The sequence below is a fragment of the Hippoglossus hippoglossus genome, chromosome 3 (assembly GCF_009819705.1).
Source record: "Hippoglossus hippoglossus isolate fHipHip1 chromosome 3, fHipHip1.pri, whole genome shotgun sequence".
NCBI lineage: Eukaryota > Metazoa > Chordata > Actinopteri > Pleuronectiformes > Pleuronectidae > Hippoglossus > Hippoglossus hippoglossus.
This window is the reverse complement of record NC_047153.1, coordinates 18,436,068-18,456,717: the sequence shown is the minus strand read 5'-3', so window position 1 is coordinate 18,456,717 and position 20,650 is coordinate 18,436,068. Positions and strand designations below refer to the sequence as shown.

The window sequence follows — 20,650 nt, the reverse complement described above, 5'->3', positions numbered from 1 at the left end:
TAAAATCATGGGGGGAGAGGGGGAGGGGGGAGCTGGCTCATTAGCATTTAAAGGAACAGGCACTCAAAACAGGTCACTCTGTGGAGGGCTGTTTTATACAGGGTAAAAAGGGTGCTGTTTTAAATGATCCTTGTGGTATTTTGACCAAAGTATGTTACAGACATTTCATTAAGACCCCAAGGAACCATATCAACTTGTGGTAAAATGGGCATGCTATGTCCCCTTTAAACAGGTTTGGTCAATGGCATGTTGCACTTCTAGAGTTACCACAGTGGAGCTCTTACAGCTACTTATAAGTGACATTATTTCCAACCCACTCAAACCTTGTAAAATAAAGTTCAGAGACGTTCACGATCAGCCAACAGTCATTCGGTCAAGACCAGATTCCTGATCGTTCTCGTTTCCGACGGACAATGGCGGCGACATCGTGTTTGAGCGTGGACACACTTTGTTCCAGCTGCTCTGAGAAGTCTCTCATCAGACGACCCTGCTCATCTATAAACAGTCTGAGCCCCAGCAGGTCAGACTCCTCCTGGAAAACACACAGAACAGACACACAACAAACAGTGAAGAACATGTGTTAAAATGAACGCACATTTAGGAGGTGACACTATAAACTAACCTAAAACATACAGCGTTCTTCAAACGGGTGAAAACACGACCTATACTTGTTGGAGGTAATAATTCTGAACCAATGGTTTCCAGTCGGTTCACTGACAGATGGCTGAACATATATATTCTATATCACAATTGTATCAAACAGCTAATAAAATAACATCTAATAACAATAAAATTCCCTGAAATGCTCCCAACTGTGCAGTAAAAAAAAAAAAAAAAAACAGCGAATGAAAAATCTTTGATTAAAATGTATGAAATCCTCACTTACTGTGGTCATTCCACTGTAATCTCACTGAGACTTTACTTGAATGTCAGTTTTGTATTAACAGGTCTGACTGGAGTAAACGCTCACTAAGGCTGCAGACAGGCACAGATACATACACTGGACCTGTGTCTGCGCAGGCGCTGCAGCTGACCCCTGACTGAGGTCATGCTGTGGTAGAAAACCTTGAGAGCACGAGCAAATTCTGCATCGCAGCTGGGACGCAGCGACCGACCACGCCCACCATCCCCACCTGAAATCAACAAGAGAGAAAGTGTGTGAGCAAGAGGAGGTGAATCAGAGTTCCTCTCTTATGACTTTCTTAGTCCAAACTGTAAATTACTATGAAAAGATACAGTATAAATGCAATGTGAACTCTATTTTGAATGTGTGTTTTTAATTCACTGGAATGAAAACACATTGAGCACAGCCTGTGGTGTGTGTGTGTGTGTGTGTGTGTTTGTGTAAGTTACCGTTCCTGTTCGTGTTGAGTTGTTCTCTCAGACAGTGATTTTCTTTTCTCAGCGAAGCATTATCACTCTTTAGATCTTCCACATCCTGTAGCAGAGCTCTCACTGAAGAGCTGAGCTCTGCAGAGTTTACAGGCTGAAACCCCCCACACACACAACCACACACTTTTATAAGCACCATGTTAACATTTTTGTGTAATTCTCATGAAAAATTCTTCTTTTGAAAAAACTGTCCGTTCTCTAATACAGGAAAATACAAAGTAACTGAGATTTATGTAAATGTATTAGGATGCAAACATGTGTCTCCCATTGTTTAATGCACAATAAGGGATTCAGACTTAACATCAAACTCACCACAGTGTTTGTTGGGCCTTCCTCGTCGATGATGAACACACCGTCTGTAGTCATCCTCACTCCCTCCAGAGGCGACACCAAATCTGTGCAACCATCTGAGACAAAAGCTACACGCATCAGCTGCTTTGATTCTGACTGTATCGATATGCAGTGCTGTACATACATAGTCACATGTAGCATGAATTAACCAACAAGACCAACATACCCATTAAAGTTAAGTTGAGGGTGAAAAAAAAGTTACCATTACTCTGAGACCTGCCCGATCACTCATGCATCTCTCCATTCTCACCTTGAAGGCCCCACAGCTCCAGCACGACAGCGCTGCTCTGCAGGTAGTCCAGCAGACGCTGGGAGGTGTGGAGGGAGGCAAAGTGGACTCTGTGGTCCAGCAGAGGGTTGAGGTTGTGCCACACAGCTGCAGAGTAGAGAGGCTGACTGCAGTCAAACATCCTGAAACTAAGAGAGCGGGACGAAATCAACAGTCTCAGCTATGGCCACATGAATCCAGAGGATATTAATATTCAATAAATACCAATATATTAGCACAGTCCTCTGCACTGACTGTGCCACAAACCAACATTAAAATTACCATTACGTCTCTGTAGTCCCCCCCTATACGCCTCACCCAAACTGAACCCCTCTATTGCGGGCCTCTCTGATCCAGCGCAGGCCACAACACTGTTCTAGGACCAGCTGGAAGTCCAGTCGTCGTCCCAGTAGCTCAGACGGATCGATCAGGATGTCGTCTTCACCGAGTGGGCTGGAACACAAGATAAATAAATAAATGGTTATATACTAATAATGACAACTTACTGTGTGTTTGTGTGTGGGGTCCAGGTATTACACATGTTGTGGGGACCTAAAACTGTTCACACAGTCACATTATGGGGACTTGTTTGCCTTATGGGAACACAAAGCCCCAAAATGTAAATGTTAAAGGGTAGACATGTTTTAAGGTTAGGTTAAGGTTAGGTTTGGTTAGGTGTAGGTTAAGGTAAGGATTGGGGTTCATCAAGTAGAAAGTTTGGTTAAAGCTTCAGTAAGTCTCCAGGAAATCATTGTTAGTCAATGATGTAATTTCCTCTGTCGTGTGTGCGTGTGTGTGTATGTGTGCATCTCATACAGTCCAGTGGAGTTGCAGGGAACCAGCTGAGCTTGTAGAATGGCCTCCTCTGTGCCCTCTGACCCCAGCACCTGCAGACAGACATGATCATCCAATCATCACTCAGAGATTATCCACCATTTACTGTACGTGTGCTGCGTGTTCTGTGGTTCCACCTCCAGCTGCTCCTCCAGAGGGATGCGGAAGGCCAGAGACTGAAGCCAGAGGTGAGCGGTGCCCAGGAGCAGAGGCTCCACTGGATCCCAGAAGGGGTCCTTATCTCTGGGTAACGCAGCGGCAGACAGCCCCTCTACTCTCTGACAGCACCAACACAAGATGAATCAAGAAACAGTTTTAGATGTGAAATGATCTGATTTCATACAATATGACAGGGCAGGGACAGGGAAACCAATCAAACTGCAGATCTGCTGATTTGTAAATACTTTAGACTTAAAAGATTTGTTTAATTTACTTACATTGATTTCACTCTGCTCAGCCTGATGCTGCTGATAAACCTCTTCCATCAGGAATTTGCGGTTCACAAACTTGGCCTTGGACCACATCCATACCTGGGGAGGGTGTAGTTCAGAGTAGTTCAGAGAAAGAAACTAAAATTCTAACTAGGGCTACGTTGTAGCACTAACGGGCCCGAGCACACGCATTTTGAAGCCTGTTGCGGTTAGTGGAGAGAGCGATCAATGACCAAGCGCACATCTCCGCGTTGCATGCGTTTTGCGCACTGCGGCAAGGACAAACGCTTCACTTCCTGCGTCCATCACGCGATGTCGATCCTTGCCTGCTAATTGCTCATTACGGTCCACGCTATCATCACATCACACTGTGAACATTTTATGTAAATCGAATGATAGTTGTAAAACAAAGCTTACTTCCTGTTGCCAGACTAATAGATCTGTTCAAGTAGGGGCTCTGAGCGTGAGCAATTTTGTGTCAATTGGACATTGTTACAACAACCTAATTATCACACTGATCAGTAGGTGGCGCTATGACCCGGCACTAATATTAATATATGGAGCGTCCGTCTGTCTGTTCGAAAAAAAAAAAATACGGACAGACGAACGAAAAAAAAAAAATTTAAATAAATTAAATTTAGATTTAAAAAAATTTATAAAATCCGTCCGTCTGTCCGTCCAAAAAAAAATAAAAATACAGACGGCCGAAAAAAAATAAAAAAAATAAAATCTGTCCGTCTGTCCGTCCCCAAAAAAAATGTAAAATACTACAAAAGTAACTAAAAAGTAACTAAGAGTACAAAAGTAACTAAAAAGTAACTAAAAGTACAAAAGTAACTAAAAAGTAACTAAAAGTACAAAAGTAACTAAAAAGTAACTAAAAGTACAAAAGTAACTAAAAGTACAAAAGTAACTAAAAAGTAACTAAAAGTACAAAAGTAACTAAAAGTACAAAAGTAACTAAAAAGTAACTAAAAGTACAAAAGTAACTAAAAAGTACAAAAGTAACTAAAAATACAAAAGTAACTAAAAGTACAAAAGTAACTAAAAAGTAACTAAAAGTACAAAAGTAACTAAAAGTACAAAAGTAACTAAAAAGTAACTAAAAGTACAAAAGTAACTAAAAATACAAAAGTAACTAAAAGTACAAAAGTAACTAAAAAGTAACTAAAAATACGAAAGTAACTAAAAGTACAAAAGTAACTAAAAAGTAACTAAAAGTACAAAAGTAACTAAAAGTACAAAAGTAACTAAAAAGTAACTAAAGATACAAAAGTAACTAAAAGTAACTAAAAGTACAAAAGTAACTAAAAAGTAACTAAAAGTACAAAAGTAACTAAAAAGTAACTAAAAGTACAAAAGTAACTAAATGTACAAAAGTAACGAAAAAGTAACTAAAAGTACAAAAGTAACTAAAAGTACAAAAGTAACTAAAAAGTAACTAAAAGTACAAAAGTAACTAAAAGTACAAAAGTAACTAAAAAGTAACTAAAAGTACAAAAGTAACTAAAAAGTAACTAAAAGTACAAAAGTAACTAAAAGTACAAAAGTAACTAAAAGTACAAAAGTAACTAAAAAGTAAATAAAAGTATTTAAGTAACTAAAAGTACAAAAGTAACTAAAAAGTAACTAAAAGTACAAAAGTAACTAAAAGTACAAAAGTAACTAAAAAGTAACTAAAAATACAAAAGTAACTAAAAAGTAACTAAAAGTACAAAAGTAACTAAAAGTACAAAAGTAACTAAAAAGTAACTAAAAGTACAAAAGTAACTAAAAGTACAAAAGTAACTAAAAAGTAACTAAAAGTACAAAAGTAACTAAAAAGTAACTAAAAGTACAAAAGTAACTAAAAGTACAAAAGTAACTAAAAAGTAACTAAAAGTACAAAAGTAACTAAAAGTACAAAAGTAACTAAAAGTACAAAAGTAACTAAAAAGTAACTAAAAGTACAAAAGTAACTAAAAGTACAAAAGTAACTAAAAAGTAACTAAAAATACAAAAGTAACTAAAAAGTAACTAAAAGTACAAAAGTAACTAAAAGTACAAAAGTAACTAAAAAGTAACTAAAAGTACAAAAGTAACTAAAAGTACAAAAGTAACTAAAAAGTAACTAAAAGTACAAAAGTAACTAAAAGTACAAAAGTAACTAAAAAGTAACTAAAAGTACAAAAGTAACTAAAAGTACAAAAGTAACTAAAAAGTAACTAAAAGTACAAAAGTAACTAAAAAGTAACTAAAAGTACAAAAGTAACTAAAAGTACAAAAGTAACTAAAAAGTAACTAAAAGTACAAAAGTAACTAAAAGTACAAAAGTAACTAAAAAGTAACTAAAAGTACAAAAGTAACTAAAAGTACAAAAGTAACTAAAAAGTAACTAAAAATACAAAAGTAACTAAAAAGTAACTAAAAGTACAAAAGTAACTAAAAGTACAAAAGTAACTAAAAAGTAACTAAAAGTACAAAAGTAACTAAAAAGTAACTAAAAGTACAAAAGTAACTAAAAGTACAAAAGTAACTAAAAAGTAACTAAAAGTACAAAAGTAACTAAAAATACAAAAGTAACTAAAAAGTAACTAAAAGTACAAAAGTAACTAAAAGTACAAAAGTAACTAAAAAGTAACTAAAAGTACAAAAGTAACTAAAAAGTAACTAAAAGTACAAAAGTAACTAAAAGTACAAAAGTAACTAAAAAGTAACTAAAAGTACAAAAGTAACTAAAAGTACAAAAGTAACTAAAAAGTAACTAAAAGTACAAAAGTAACTAAAAGTACAAAAGTAACTAAAAAGTAACGAAAAGTACAAAAGTAACTAAAAGTACAAAAGTAACTAAAAAGTAACTAAAAGTACAAAAGTAACTAAAAGTACAAAAGTAACTAAAAGTACAAAAGTAACTAAAAAGTAACTAAAAGTACAAAAGTAACTAAAAGTACAAAAGTAACTAAAAAGTAACTAAAAGTACAAAAGTAACTAAAAGTACAAAAGTAACTAAAAAGTAACTAAAAGTACAAAAGTAACTAAAAAGTAACTAAAAGTACAAAAGTAACTAAAAAGTAACTAAAAGTACAAAAGTAACTAAAAAGTACCTAAAAGTACAAAAGTAACTAAAAGTACAAAAGTACCTAAAAGTACAAAAGTAACTAAAAAGTAACTAAAAGTACAAAAGTAACTAAAAAGTAACTAAAAGTACAAAAGTAACTAAAAGTACAAAAGTAACTAAAAAGTAACTAAAAGTACAAAAGTAACTAAAAGTACAAAAGTAACTAAAAAGTAACTAAAAGTACAAAAGTAACGAAAAAGTAACTAAAAGTACAAAAGTAACTAAAAGTACAAAAGTAACTAAAAAGTAACTAAAAGTACAAAAGTAACTAAAAGTACAAAAGTAACTAAAAAGTAACTAAAAGTACAAAAGTAACTAAAAAGTAACTAAAAGTACAAAAGTAACTAAAAGTACAAAAGTAACTAAAAGTACAAAAGTAACTAAAAAGTAACTAAAAGTATAAAAGTAACTAAAAGTACAAAAGTAACTAAAAGTACAAAAGTAACTAAAAAGTAACTAAAAGTACAAAAGTAACTAAAAAGTAACTAAAAAGTAACTAAAAGTACAAAAGTAATAAAAGTACAAAAGTAACTAAAAAGCAACTAAAAATACAAAAGTAACTAAAAAGTAACTAAAAGTACAAAAGTAACTAAAATAACTAAAAGTACAAAAGTGACTAAAAGTACAAAAGTAACTAAAAGTACAAGAGTAACTAAAAAGTAACTAAAAGTACAAAAGTAACTAAAAGTACAAAAGTAACTAAAAAGTAACTAAAAGATACTTTTCACTTTTTAGTTACTTTTGTACTTTTAGTTACTTTTGTACTTTTAGTTACTTTTTAGTTACTTTTGTATTTTTAGTTACTCTTGTACTTTTAGTTACTTTTTAGTTACTTTTGTACTTTTAGTTACTTTTGTACTTTTAGTTACTTTTGTACTTTTAGTTACTTTTTAGTTACTTTTGTACTTTTAGTTACTTTTGTACTTTTAGTTACTTTTTAGTTACTTTTGTACTTTTAGTTACTTTTTAGTTACTTTTGTACTTTTAGTTACTTTTGTACTATCAGTTACTTTTTAGTTACTTTTGTACTTTTAGTTACTTTTGTACTTTTAGTTACTTTTTAGTTACTTTTGTACTTTTAGTTACTTTTGTACTTTTAGTTACTTTTGTACTTTTAGTTACTTTTTAGTTACTTTTGTACTTTTAGTTACTTTTGTACTTTTAGTTACTTTTTAGTTACTTTTGTACTTTTAGTTACTTTTGTACTTTTAGTTACTTTTGTACTTTTAGTTACTTTTGTACTTTTAGTTACTTTTTAGTTACTTTTGTACTTTTAGTTACTTTTGTACTTTTAGTTACTTTTTAGTTACTTTTGTATTTTTAGTTACTTTTTAGTTACTTTTGTACTTTTAGTTACTTTTGTACTTTTAGTTACTTTTTAGTTACTTTTGTACTTTTAGTTACTTTTGTACTTTTAGTTACTTTTTAGTTACTTTTGTACTTTTAGTTACTTTTAGTTACTTTTTAGTTACTTTGGTACTTTTAGTTACTTTTTAGTTACTTTTGTATTTTTAGTTACTTTTTAGTTACTTTTGTACTTTTAGTTACTTTTTAGTTACTTTTGTACTTTTAGTTACTTTTGTACTTTTAGTTACTTTTTAGTTACTTTTGTACTTTTAGTTACTTTTGTACTTTTAGTTACTTTTTAGTTACTTTTGTACTTTTAGTTACTTTTGTACTTTTAGTTACTTTTTAGTTACTTTTGTACTTTTAGTTACTTTTGTACTTTTAGTTACTTTTGTACTTTTAGGTACTTTTTAGTTACTTTTGTACTTTTAGTTACTTTTTAGTTACTTTTGTACTTTTAGTTACTTTTTAGTTACTTTTGTACTTTTAGTTACTTTTGTACTTTTAGTTACTTTTTAGTTACTTTTGTACTTTTAGTTACTTTTTAGTTACTTTTGTACTTTTAGTTACTTTTGTACTTTTAGTTACTTTTTAGTTACTTTTGTACTTTTAGTTACTTTTGTACTTTTAGTTACTTTTTAGTTACTTTTGTACTTTTAGTTACTTTTTAGTTACTTTTGTACTTTTAGTTACTTTTGTACTTTTAGTTACTTTTTAGTTACTTTTGTATTTTTAGTTACTTTTTAGTTACTTTTGTACTTTTAGTTACTTTTGTACTTTTAGTTACTTTTTAGTTACTTTTGTACTTTTAGTTACTTTTGTACTTTTAGTTACTTTTGTACTTTTAGTTACTTTTTAGTTACTTTTGTACTTTTAGTTACTTTTGTACTTTTAGTTACTTTTTAGTTACTTTTGTACTTTTAGTTACTTTTGTACTTTTAGTTACTTTTTAGTTACTTTTGTACTTTTAGTTACTTTTGTACTTTTAGTTACTTTTTAGTTACTTTTGTACTTTTAGTTACTTTTTAGTTACTTTTGTACTTTTAGTTACTTTTGTACTTTTAGTTACTTTTTAGTTACTTTTGTATTTTTAGTTACTTTTGTACTTTTAGTTACTTTTTAGTTACTTTTGTACTTTTAGTTACTTTTGTACTTTTAGTTACTTTTTAGTTACTTTTGTACTTTTAGTTACTTTTTAGTTACTTTTGTACTTTTAGTTACTTTTGTAATTTTAGTTACTTTTTAGTTACTTTTGTACTTTTAGTTACTTTTTAGTTACTTTTGTACTTTTAGTTACTTTTTAGTTACTTTTGTACTTTTAGTTACTTTTTAGTTACTTTTGTATTTTTAGTTACTTTTTAGTTACTTTTGTACTTTTAGTTACTTTTTAGTTACTTTTGTATTTTTAGTTACTTTTGTACTTTTAGTTACTTTTGTACTTTTAGTTACTTTTTAGTTACTTTTGTATTTTTAGTTACTTTTTAGTTACTTTTTAGTTACTTTTGTACTTTTAGTTACTTTTTAGTTACTTTTGTACTTTTAGTTACTTTTGTACTTTTAGTTACTTTTGTACTTTTAGTTACTTTTTAGTTGCTTTGGTACTTTTAGTTACTTTTTAGTTACTTTTGTATTTTTAGTTACTTTTTAGTTACTTTTGTACTTTTAGTTACTTTTTAGTTACTTTTGTACTTTTAGTTACTTTTGTACTTTTAGTTACTTTTTAGTTACTTTTGTACTTTTAGTTACTTTTGTACTTTTAGTTACTTTTTAGTTACTTTTGTACTTTTAGTTACTTTTGTACTTTTAGTTACTTTTTAGTTACTTTTGTACTTTTAGTTACTTTTGTACTTTTAGTTACTTTTTAGTTACTTTTGTACTTTTAGTTACTTTTGTACTTTTAGTTACTTTTGTACTTTTAGGTACTTTTTAGTTACTTTTGTACTTTTAGTTACTTTTTAGTTACTCTTGTACTTTTATTTACTTTTTAGTTACTTTTGTACTTTTAGTTACTTTTGTACTTTTAGTTACTTTTTAGTTACTTTTGTAATTTTAGTTACTTTTGTACTTTTAGTTACTTTTGTACTTTTAGTTACTTTTTAGTTACTTTTGTACTTTTAGTTACTTTTGTACTTTTAGTTACTTTTTAGTTACTTTTTAGTTACTTTTTAGTTACTTTTGTAATTTTAGTTACTTTTTAGTTACTTTTGTAATTTTAGTTACTTTTTAAAAAAATTTAAAAAAGTAACTAAAAAGTAACTAAAAGTACAAAAGTAACTAAAAAGTAACTAAAAGTACAAAAGCAACTAAAAAGTAACTAAAAGTACAAAAGTAACTAAACGTAACGTAGCGTAGCGTAGCACCGCAGTGCAACGTAACGTAACGTAACGTCACTTTACGTCACATCAGTCACGTAACATAGCGTAGCGTAGCGTAGCGTCGCGTCACGTAACGTAACGTAGCGTAGTGTAGCGTAGCGTAGCGTCACGTCACGTAACGTCACGTAACGCCACGTAACGTCACGTAACGTAACATAGCGTAGCGTAGCGTAGCGTAGCGTAGCGTCACATAACGTAGCGTAGCGCACCGCAGCGCAACGTAACGTAACGTCACGTCACATCAGTCACGTAACATAGCGTAGCGTCGCTATGTGACGTGAGGTTACGTTACGTTGCGCTGCGGTGCGCTACGCTCCGTTACGTTACGTGACGCTACGCTACGCTATGCTATGTTACGTTACGTGTTACGTGACGTGTTACGTGACGTGACGTGTTACGTGACGTGACGTGACGTGACGTGACGCGACGCGACGCTACGCTACAGTCACGTAACATAGCGTAGCGTCGCTTCACGTCACATAGCGTAGCGTAGCGTAACGCAGCGCAACGTAACGTAGCGACACGTCACGTAACGTAAAAGTAACTAAAAACTAACTAAAAGTACAAAAGTAACTAAAAAGCAACTAAAAGTACGAAAGTAACTAGTTTGCATTACGTTACGTTACGTTACGTTACGTTACATTGCGTTACGTTACGTCACTTTACTTTACGTAAAGTAACGACTTTATGTTACGTTACGTTACGTTACGTTAGTTTACGTTACGTTAGTTTACGTCACGTTAGTTTACGTCACGTTAGTTTACGTTACGTCACGTTACGTTACGTTACGTGACGCGACGCTACGCGACGCTACGCTACGCTACGCTACGCTACGTAACGTAACGTAACGTAACGCAACGCAGCGCAACGTAACGTCACGTCACGTCAGTCACGTAACATAGCGTAGCGTCGCTTCACGTCACATAGCGTAGCGTAGCGTAGCGTAGCGTAACGCAGGGCAGCGCAACGTAACGTAGCGTCACGTCACGTAACGTAAAAGTAACTAAAAACTAACTAAAAGTACAAAAGTAACTAAAAAGTAACTAAAAGTACGAAAGTAACTAGTTTGCATTACGTTACGTTACGTTACGTTACGTTACGTTACGTTACGTTACGTTACGTTGCGTTACGTTGCGTTACGTTACGTCACTTTACTTTACGTAAAGTAACGACTTTACGTTACGTTACGTGACGTGACGTTACGTTAGTTTACGTTACGTTAGTTTACGTCACGTTACTTTACGTTACGTTACGTAGCGTAGCGTCGCGTCGCGTCACGTCACGTCACGTCACGTCACGTAACGTAACGCAACGCAGCGCAACGTAACGTCACGTCAGTCACGTAACATAGCGTAGCGTCGCTTCACGTCACGTAGCGTAGCGTTACGCTACGCTACGCTACGTCACGTTACGTTACGTTACGTTACGTTACGTTACGTTACGTTACGTTACGTTACGTTACGTTACGTTACGTTACGTTACGTTACGTTACGTTACGCAACAGGAAATGTCTTGTTTTTTGCATGTCTTCCACTTGGATGTATTCCTTACTTACTGCAACCATATCAAACTTTGGCAAATGGGTCTCAAGACATTGATAATGTAGGCATAAGATTACTGTGACTTTTTCGTCAAACGCCATATTAGTGGCGTGGCGTCAAAGTTCATCAACTCGCCGTGACACACGGAATTGCTATAACTTCGGTGTTTGAGGTTCAACCTCCCTCAAACTGCATTTGTGTATCAACACCCCCCCCCCCTGAAAATATTCATATGGTTTGACGGAATGGGCGTGGCAAAATAACTGACTAGCGCCCCCTAAAGGGCAGCCCCGGCACCACGATTGGCCGACATGTACAAAAATCGATGGGGACATGTGTCTTTTCATAACAAACAAATAAGTCTCTTGGATAGATATGCTAGACCCAACAGGAAGCCCGCCATTTTGGCCATATTCCACATTTTTACTTTGAAGTACTTGTCCCAGGGCTTTCATCAGATCAACTTCAAATTGAGATGAGTGTCATTTAAACAAGATGGAGATAAAAACTAACTCAAAGATCGATTTTTCTTCACACGGTGTGACCGTGGCGTGGCCTCAAAGTTTGATTACACGCCATCAAAACACGAGGTTCTGTATCTCAGACATATTTGGTCCAATCGAGTCCAAACTAGACATGTAAGACAAGAGTCCCGGCCTGATGACATCTATACAGAAATCATGACTTAAAATCACAGCGCCACCTGCTGGCAACAGGAAGTGACATGTTTCATACTTTGATGCACTGCTCCTGGCTGCTTTACAATATACAGCTCAAATGAGCTCAGTCAAGTCATTGGACCATGGTCAGAATTGTGAAATTTCCTCAAACCGTGTAAACATTGAGGTGCGGCGAAGGTTCATCCTTCGCCAAAGGAGGCGATGTTGTCATAACTCCAGTGTGCATTGTCCTATCACCGCCAAACTGCTGTCTCATGATCAGAGACCAAGCCTGAACAGCTCTATGTGTCAATATTTCCTCAGTGTCATAGCGCCACCTACTGATTAATTAAACAGGAAGTAATTTGTGAATCCACTCTGCATTATCCAACCGGCTCCGAACTACTGACCTATGATCACAATCCTGACCTGAACAGTTCCATATATTAATATTAGTTCAGGGTCATAAAGCCACCTACTGATCAGTGTGATAATTAAGTTGTTGTAACATTGTCCAATTGACACAAAATTGCTCACGCTACATCAGAGCCCCTACTTGAACAGATATATTAGTCTGTAGGTAATAATAGTGATGGCGCCACCTACTGGCAACAGGAAGTAAGCTTTGTTTTACAAATATCATTCGATTTACATAAAATGTTCACAGTGTATGTGCTATTTGATAGCGTGGACCGTAATGAGCAATTAGCAGGCAAAGATCGACATCGCGTGACGGACGCAGGAAGTGAAGCATTTATCCTTGCCGCAGTGCTCAAAACGCATGCAACGTGGAGACGTGCGCTTGTTCATTGATCGCTCTCTCCACTAACCGCAACAGGCTTGAAAATGCCTGTGCTCGGGCCCGTAGCCCTAGTTGAAATTGGATTTCTAAAAGAAGAGCATGTGTAAATGAGAGACAGACAGAAAGACAGAGGGCGAGACCGACCTGTTTTCTTCCCGTCGAGGTGACTCTGCAAACAATCTCTTTCTCCAGATCGTGGCCTTTTGGATCAGACAGTGCCAAATTCTTGATCTCCAACTTAAACTCCACCTCCTACAAACATGGCAGAGCAGGAGTTTATTCATTTTTAATAAATAGTGATGAGACAAAAAACAAAAAAATTAAATACTTATTTGTACACATAGCTGCCTCTGAACCAGAAAGACAGTCAGCTTCCTAAACCTTCCTGTGGTCCTCCGGCTAAAGTCCAATTCTTTTAACATCAGAAATAAGGTTCCTTTCATCTATTTGCCATAAAAATAACATGGATGGTTCCACACTACGCTCTTTGCAAATAAAACTAGTGACCACTGCTTCCATTGAATTGTGGATGTCTTATTTACATTGATAACATCAGTGACCAAAGGGGTAATGTTTCACACTATTGTGCTTTCCAGGAGAGGAAATTTGTCAATTTTAACCCAGGAAGACAAAAGGAATGTGTCATCATGTACTGCCATTAAAATGACTTGGTTTAATGGTTTCAAACAATATCCTGACTCAACTGTTCCTCGAATTACAACTATAGTCAAATAATTCATCATTTCTATAAGGTCTATTGATAATAAATAACAAAGAGAGGTGTAAACCTTGACATGCGTTGGAATGATTGGTTGACTAAAAAGGTTCACACATAATTTACACTTGATGCAAACCAGACAAGAGATTAAAAAGAACACGGTCAACGGGAAGATAATACGAGGGTTAAGTTAATCTGATGATGTCACCTTGCTCAGCTCCTGGCTCATCTGATTGGCCTCGGCCACCATAGGCATCAGTTTGATGTAGTCGTAGAACACGGCCAGCAGACTGGGGTCCGTGTGAGTGCACTCAGTGCTGGACTCACCTGAACACAGACACATGATTAAATAGGATCTTCCTTAACTTGCAGCTCTCAATCCCCTCACTCACCCAGGTGGACGCCCTCAGCAGCCGCCAGCTCAGACTGGAAGTAGTCGTAGTCGTAGCGGCTCCAGTCATCCCCTCCCCTCTCTGATGGATAACCAATGAACAGGTAGGTGCAGTTGGAGCCTAGAACCAGACGATCCTGGAGGGAGAGGTAAACGCTCCGTGTGAGATTTAACTACAAGTCATAAAGTTTGTGGTTGTGTTGAGACCCACCAGGTGCTGCAGCTCAGCTGTCTGGGAAACAGCGTGTCCATTGACAATGACCTTTGACCCTGGCTGAGGGGTCAGTGTCACGCGGCGCTGTTCATTCCTGAAGACAGCATGACGCTCCTGGATCCTGACACACACACACACACACGTACACACACTGATGAGTGTGTATTAGGTCCAAGATACAGAAGGTGACATATGGATACTTTCAGCAATCTGAAGCTACCAGACACTGTCCATCAATGACATCATTCACATCCACCTCTGGACGATTAGTGTCTCTGATGTCACTCAGTGATCTGATGTGGTGGAAACTCACCCAAGGCCCTTGATAGAGATGGAGCTCAGAGAAGAGTCACACAGGCCGATGTCCCATTCACCTGGAACACAGAACAGTGATAATGAGTTTGTGGTGTATTTAGCTAACATGGATCATTTTGACACGTGTGTAAAACATAATGACAGGTTTAAAGCTGGTTTCTGGACTCTCAGATTTCCTAAGTATTATTCCATATGTTACTCGTTAGTTCTCTCCTTCTGAGAATGCTCTTTGACCTGTTAGATGGAGGGGTTTCCATCTTTATGTACGAAGCATGTCTTGAATTAAAGGCCCCTATCTATGATGTCATTTTATCTCAAGTTTTGGGCGTAAACAATTTCCCTATATGAATGCTTGTCCGACACCAGGGAGGGAGACTTCTGATTTGGCTGAGAACGTCTCCGGGTATCTGTCCTGACCTGTAACTTCTGTGTAATAAACCTTATTATACAAGCAAGAACGGTGTCCTTCCTTGATCTTCCTTCATCATCATCTTCAACATCACTGCTGCTTAAATATACGACAAGGTTTAAACTAAAACTAATTCAACACATTAAAAACTGTGAGGATCTGCTCTCTGAAAGGTAAAATGAACGGGAGGTGAGATTGTCCTCACAGACTCGACTCACCCTCCTGGATGAAGAGCTTGACCACTCCAGACAGCTGAGCGTCCTCGTTGATGTTCAGGATGTAGGGATGCATTTGCATCATCCTCCTCTCCTGACAGTGACGAGACACACGGAGACATGTTATGAACGGAGGTGGTGGACAAGAAAAGACTCTGAAAATATCCACTTCGTCCATTTGCAAAGATGAGGTTTATTTTATAAACTTTTACCAAGATTTGCATTTATAATCTGTGTTTGTGTGTTTTCCTAGGCTGTGTACGTCCCTGATTGTGTATTTGTATGAAAGTGTGTGTACCTGTGTGATGTTAGCATACTGTTGCTCCCAGTCCTTCAGCGCCTCCTGCAGGTGTTGTTCCCACAGAGTCTGAATGGCTCTGATCTGGAGTTCGTTATGAGTCAGCAGCTGACGAAGCTCTTCTACACCCACACACACACAAACACACACACACAGAGACATGTTGACCTCTCCACAACCTTCACCTGTGCAGTTCTACTCGTTTCTGTTGCAGCAGTGACTCTTACTGGTCTCATCATGAGCTCTGCGTCCCTCCTGGCCCAGCCGGCTCAGTCGCTGCAGGAGTCTGGCGTTCTCTGCCTTCAGCTCTTTGACCAGACGCTCAGTGGGGCTCTCGTTCACCACTGCCTTGTTCTGGATGCGCTTAGCCCTGAGGTAATGGGGGAGGTAGAAGGGGGGCAAGGGGTGAGGTCTGTTAGGGTACAGCTGAAATAAAGGGAACTGAGGGAGCCATGATACTTCACAGTACCTCTCAGCATAGCGCAGTGTTGATAGGGACTCCTCAAAGCAGATGTCAGCAGGGCTCAGTGTGGCAATCTAGGAAATGTATTTCATTTGCAAACTTAAAGCCGAGGTGACCCAGCAAAGCTTTTTATAAAATGTATCGGACAGTGCAATGGAATGTCTGTTACCATTACAGTGCGACTGTTGCCTCCCAGTGCAGACTGCAGCAACTTGGTGAGAACTGAGTCTCTGTAAGGAATGTGGACGACCTTCTTCCCTACTGCCACATCGGCAAGAGCACTGGAGGAGGCGAGAGGAGGCGAGAGGAGGTGAGAGGAGGTGAGAGGAGGCGAGAGGAGGTGAGAGGAGGTGCAAACTACAGATAAACCAAACGAAACAAAAACTCAATGAAACATTCAGACTACCTGATGACGTTGCCCAGGGTGGTGAGGCTCAGGTTGATGGCTGTGCCCTCTTTGAGTCTGTCGGCCTCTGACCCCGACGACCTCTGACGCTCACTGCCGGCCAGGTCCACCAGGTTGATGTTGGACTGCTTCGTGATGCTCTCTTTGGAAAAAATCTGACAGGGTGATGACAACTACAGCTGTTGGAGGAAGCCTGAAGATAACATGCGGCAATAAAATGATGACAGAGACGATACTGGAGTCACAACACCGGTGAGAAACGTAAATGGATCTGGGAGATGAGTGAATAGGAAAAAATAAATGCATCAATTATTGACCTGAAATTTGAAGCATAATGTAGAATTATACTGTTTTGAATTTGTTCTTATTTTGTTAGCGATTGAGGAACTTGCTACCTCCGCAGCTTCAGAAAACAGTGCGGAGTCTGATGCCTGATTCGGAGTCAGAGTTTTGTCATAGTTTTGGAGAGATGCTTTAGTGTCTGAATGTATTCACCTGTTTGAGCTGGAGGACGATCAGCATGTGTGAGCGACTGCTGTTGGCGTTCATGTGAGTGGCAGCTGTGGTTCGAGTCCTGGTGCCCTGTTCCATCAGCTGCTCCACCTGCAGAAACATTTACAGGTTCACGTTTTTTTTCATATGTTTCCAAATGCAACAGCTCAGTTTGTGTCCTCACTCTCTCTACCCCCCCCCCCCCCTCACCTGTTGTGCACTGTCACAGGGGACAGTACGGAGACCCTCCACATAGAAACCTCTGTGCTGCTCCTCTCGAACTCTGAGGGCCCCAGACGTGCGAGACCCCCGAGACAGCAGGTCAATTACCTGGAGGATGAGAGAAGAGACAAAGAAATCAAAGAGGGTGAGAAGGAGGAGGTCTGGATATTAATGAATGACCTCTGAAGTGTTTTAACATCCAGAGAAAGAGACGACAAACAGAGAAGTTGCTGAGCAGGAGCTGAACTTGTAACACTGTGTAACTTTTACTGAACAACAGCGCCCTCTGCAGTCACATGTGCAGTCCCACTCACTGAACAGAAACACAACTGAACTGGATATTACCCATCATCCCCAGCTTCCTGAAACAGAAGAGCTGCAGCTGTAGCAAATGCAGCAAACTTTGTTTAGAATTCTTGATTTTTCAAACATTTCCTCATTGAATATTTGAGATAAACGCTGTTTTTTAATGATTTCTTAGTCTTTTTAACTCATCTACAGTTTAGTATTCTACTCTTGAATTTGCTGGGCCTGATTCTGATGATCGAAGCTGCGACTTTAAGTCAGTAACACCCTTCTCACAGGAGACTGAGCCCGCTCACTAGTTAGAGCAAGAGCAGACGTTCCAAGTGAGGAGTGGGAATGAAAGTGTCATCATTCTCAGTGAACCATCCAACTCATTTTGAAGCTGCTATTTCAAGGTGAAACATTTTGTATTGGGTTTTCCTTCCAAGACAAAAAAAAAAAAAACCCACAATAGGAAAGAGACAAAAGGAAGAATGAAAACATAAAAGTAGCTGCTTTACCTGCTCATTATAGATTTCCATCATACTGAAAAAGACCTGTGTGGACATCATGAACAAAAACATTTAAGACATTTCTCAATAATCACAACACACCTAATGACATGAAGCAGACACACACACACACACACACATACACACTCTCTACCTGACACTGTCTGGTATCCTGGTTTTCTCTGATCGCCTCAAACAGTCGATCACAGAGTTTAGGAACCAGACCTTTGTTGGGCCCGTAGCCCACCATGGAGTAACTCTTCCCAGAGCCGGTCTGCCCGTAGGCCAACAGTGTGGCATTGTAGCCCTGCACCAATGAGTCAGGACATTTACTGTTAACAATTATTGTTCAACCTCAGAAGAGTTCATGTCGGCCAAGGAGCACAGAACAAAACCACCACACCTCACGATCAGTGGGAACAAAGGAACAAGGACATTTACCTGCAGGGCATTGTCCAGTATTCCTTCTCCCAGGTCCTGGAACACACTGTCCTGGGGATAGAAAACATTTCAGGAGGTGCAAAACATATCTATGCACCTTCAGACCCAAACACAAAGCTCCCACATGCTGGTTGTAATGACTGTACCAATCCCTTCCCTGGAGCTGACCTGGTCAGCGTATCGCCCCCCCTCCTCCTCAGGCACGTACAGGCCCCTGCGGTCTCGAGAGAAGCCGCTGTGGGACCAGTAGGCATAGTCGAAGCAGAACGAGCGCCGGGTCTGAGAGTCACGTGGGTCCTGGATGGTGATGGAGCTTGACACCATGGAGACGACACAGTGGCTGCCTGCATCCCTCTCTCTCTGCGCGAGGAGGAGAAGAAGTTCAAGGATGTGGGAGGAGGAGTGAGGCTCTCGATTACATTTAATAATTTATTAAGCATGGGAGGAAGAATGAGTTGTAGTACTTTCTTTAAGAGTTCAATGAGATCGTTTTGTAAACTACACTATTACTATAGATGTGGTTAAAAAAAGTGTTGGTGCCGTCACACCTCATTGAAACGTGCTCTGCTCCTCCTGAAAAGTGCTAAAAAATCTAAAGCTCATTTATCATGACACCACTATGGGTGTGGTTTGCTACAGAATAAATAAAACACAAAGAAACAATGAAAGGGGCTTGTATGTTATACACAGATCCTTAAAAATGGCCCCAGCTATATTATTGGTGCCTTTAAAATTGTGATATTTTAAGACATCATTTAGTTTCACAGGAAAAAACTGGATTATAATAATTGCCTAGAAAGAGTGTGAATAAAAATATTACTAAGGGTGCTAATATATGTCTAAACAACATTTGATTGCTATTATCTATTATTTAAAATGTGTTAAATCGTAAAAAAAAAAAAAATGTAATTGTCTGTTTTGTTAGATATTGAGAATTATGGACACAAATTACTTTTCTCAAGTCAAATTTACCTCAGAGACAATTGTGTTCCAGTAATTTTGGTCACATTCTTACATTAGAGTCCGATCATTTATTTAACAAGTATCTCCTGAAGGCAACACAACATCCAATGAACCTACATGAGGAAACACAACAGGGCTACACAGCCACATACATGCTAATATTAAATCCTTCTAAGTTGTCAGTGTGATCACATACATTATAATGTATATTATGAATTGGCCAGCACCAGGATCATATTAGGAACATTAGAGTTGAACTAGATTATTGTTCAGACTCGTTCACTCAGTGCTTAAAGTATGTATATTGCCTAAATTACCATCTTACTCATTACATTTGTTGTATTTGAAGATATTTTACAAAATTTCAAGTTAAATTTTGTATTTAGTTTTGCTCCTATTAGATGAAAAGAAATAAATGTGCATGAGTCAAATCCTCCTGAGTTTGTCAATACATTTGAGAGTAAACTGGTAAAGAGCGATGTTGGCCAGGTAAAACTAGAAGTAATATTCCTTCTAGTATATATAGTATTAATACAAATACTATACAGCTGTATATAGTATTATGTGTATGTCACACACTGATAATTCACACACATTAGGAAAACAGCAGGCAAATAAATAATAGAAACTGCATGAAACAACAAATTGATGATTCATTTCTAATGTGAAATTGTTCATTTCCTTCCACAAACCCCCTGAACACTGACCTTGTTGAAGGGACGGACTCTGACGGCCACTTTGACACAGTCCTTGCTGTGCATGTCTGAGGCTTTAGCTCTCATTGTCAGCAGGCAGCTTTCAGCACAGGGGACTGACTGACACACCGAGTGATCCACTCTCTCAGAGCACAGGAGAGCAAACTGTGTCGAGTAACATGCGGACACGGACACATTCAGGGCAGCGGGAGACAGAGGTGAAGACCTGGGAATGTAGGTAACTGCCTCGTTTGGCTTCACTGGAAACACAATGGACGACATTTAGTTTGAATGCTTTAATGTGGATGTGACTGTAAAGTATAAACTTAAAGAGACAATGTGTAGAAGAAACTGTTCCATGGTAAAATGAAATAGTGAGTTCGTATTTTAATAAACTTATTGATAGAAGTTCAACATAAGAGGATTTTATTCCCTTGGTGATTTGTTAATGAATCGAAGCAGTGGAGAAAAATTGGTTTCACTTTCCCCTCGTCCAACACTCTGAATTATTGAG

General features: G+C 37.2%; 1 protein-coding gene across 1 annotated transcript; it reads right to left on the bottom strand.

Annotated features, from left to right (window-relative positions):
* Window positions 1–224: 224 nt before the first annotated feature.
* Window positions 225–20,253, bottom strand: kif28 (kinesin family member 28). Its single transcript, XM_034581478.1, is given in 28 exon segments — window positions 225–306; window positions 338–532; window positions 1,000–1,133; window positions 1,354–1,486; window positions 1,705–1,799; window positions 1,994–2,160; window positions 2,330–2,464; window positions 2,828–2,898; window positions 2,983–3,123; window positions 3,283–3,375; window positions 13,242–13,349; window positions 14,024–14,142; window positions 14,208–14,343; window positions 14,418–14,541; window positions 14,734–14,794; window positions 15,363–15,453; window positions 15,658–15,779; window positions 15,885–16,027; window positions 16,127–16,194; window positions 16,290–16,477; window positions 16,516–16,681; window positions 17,022–17,129; window positions 17,229–17,348; window positions 18,047–18,082; window positions 18,192–18,344; window positions 18,479–18,529; window positions 18,647–18,838; window positions 20,149–20,253. Coding segments are annotated over 27 exon segments (3,189 nt in total). The 5' UTR covers window positions 20,224–20,253; the 3' UTR covers window positions 225–306; window positions 338–373.
* Window positions 20,254–20,650: the final 397 nt, after the last annotated feature.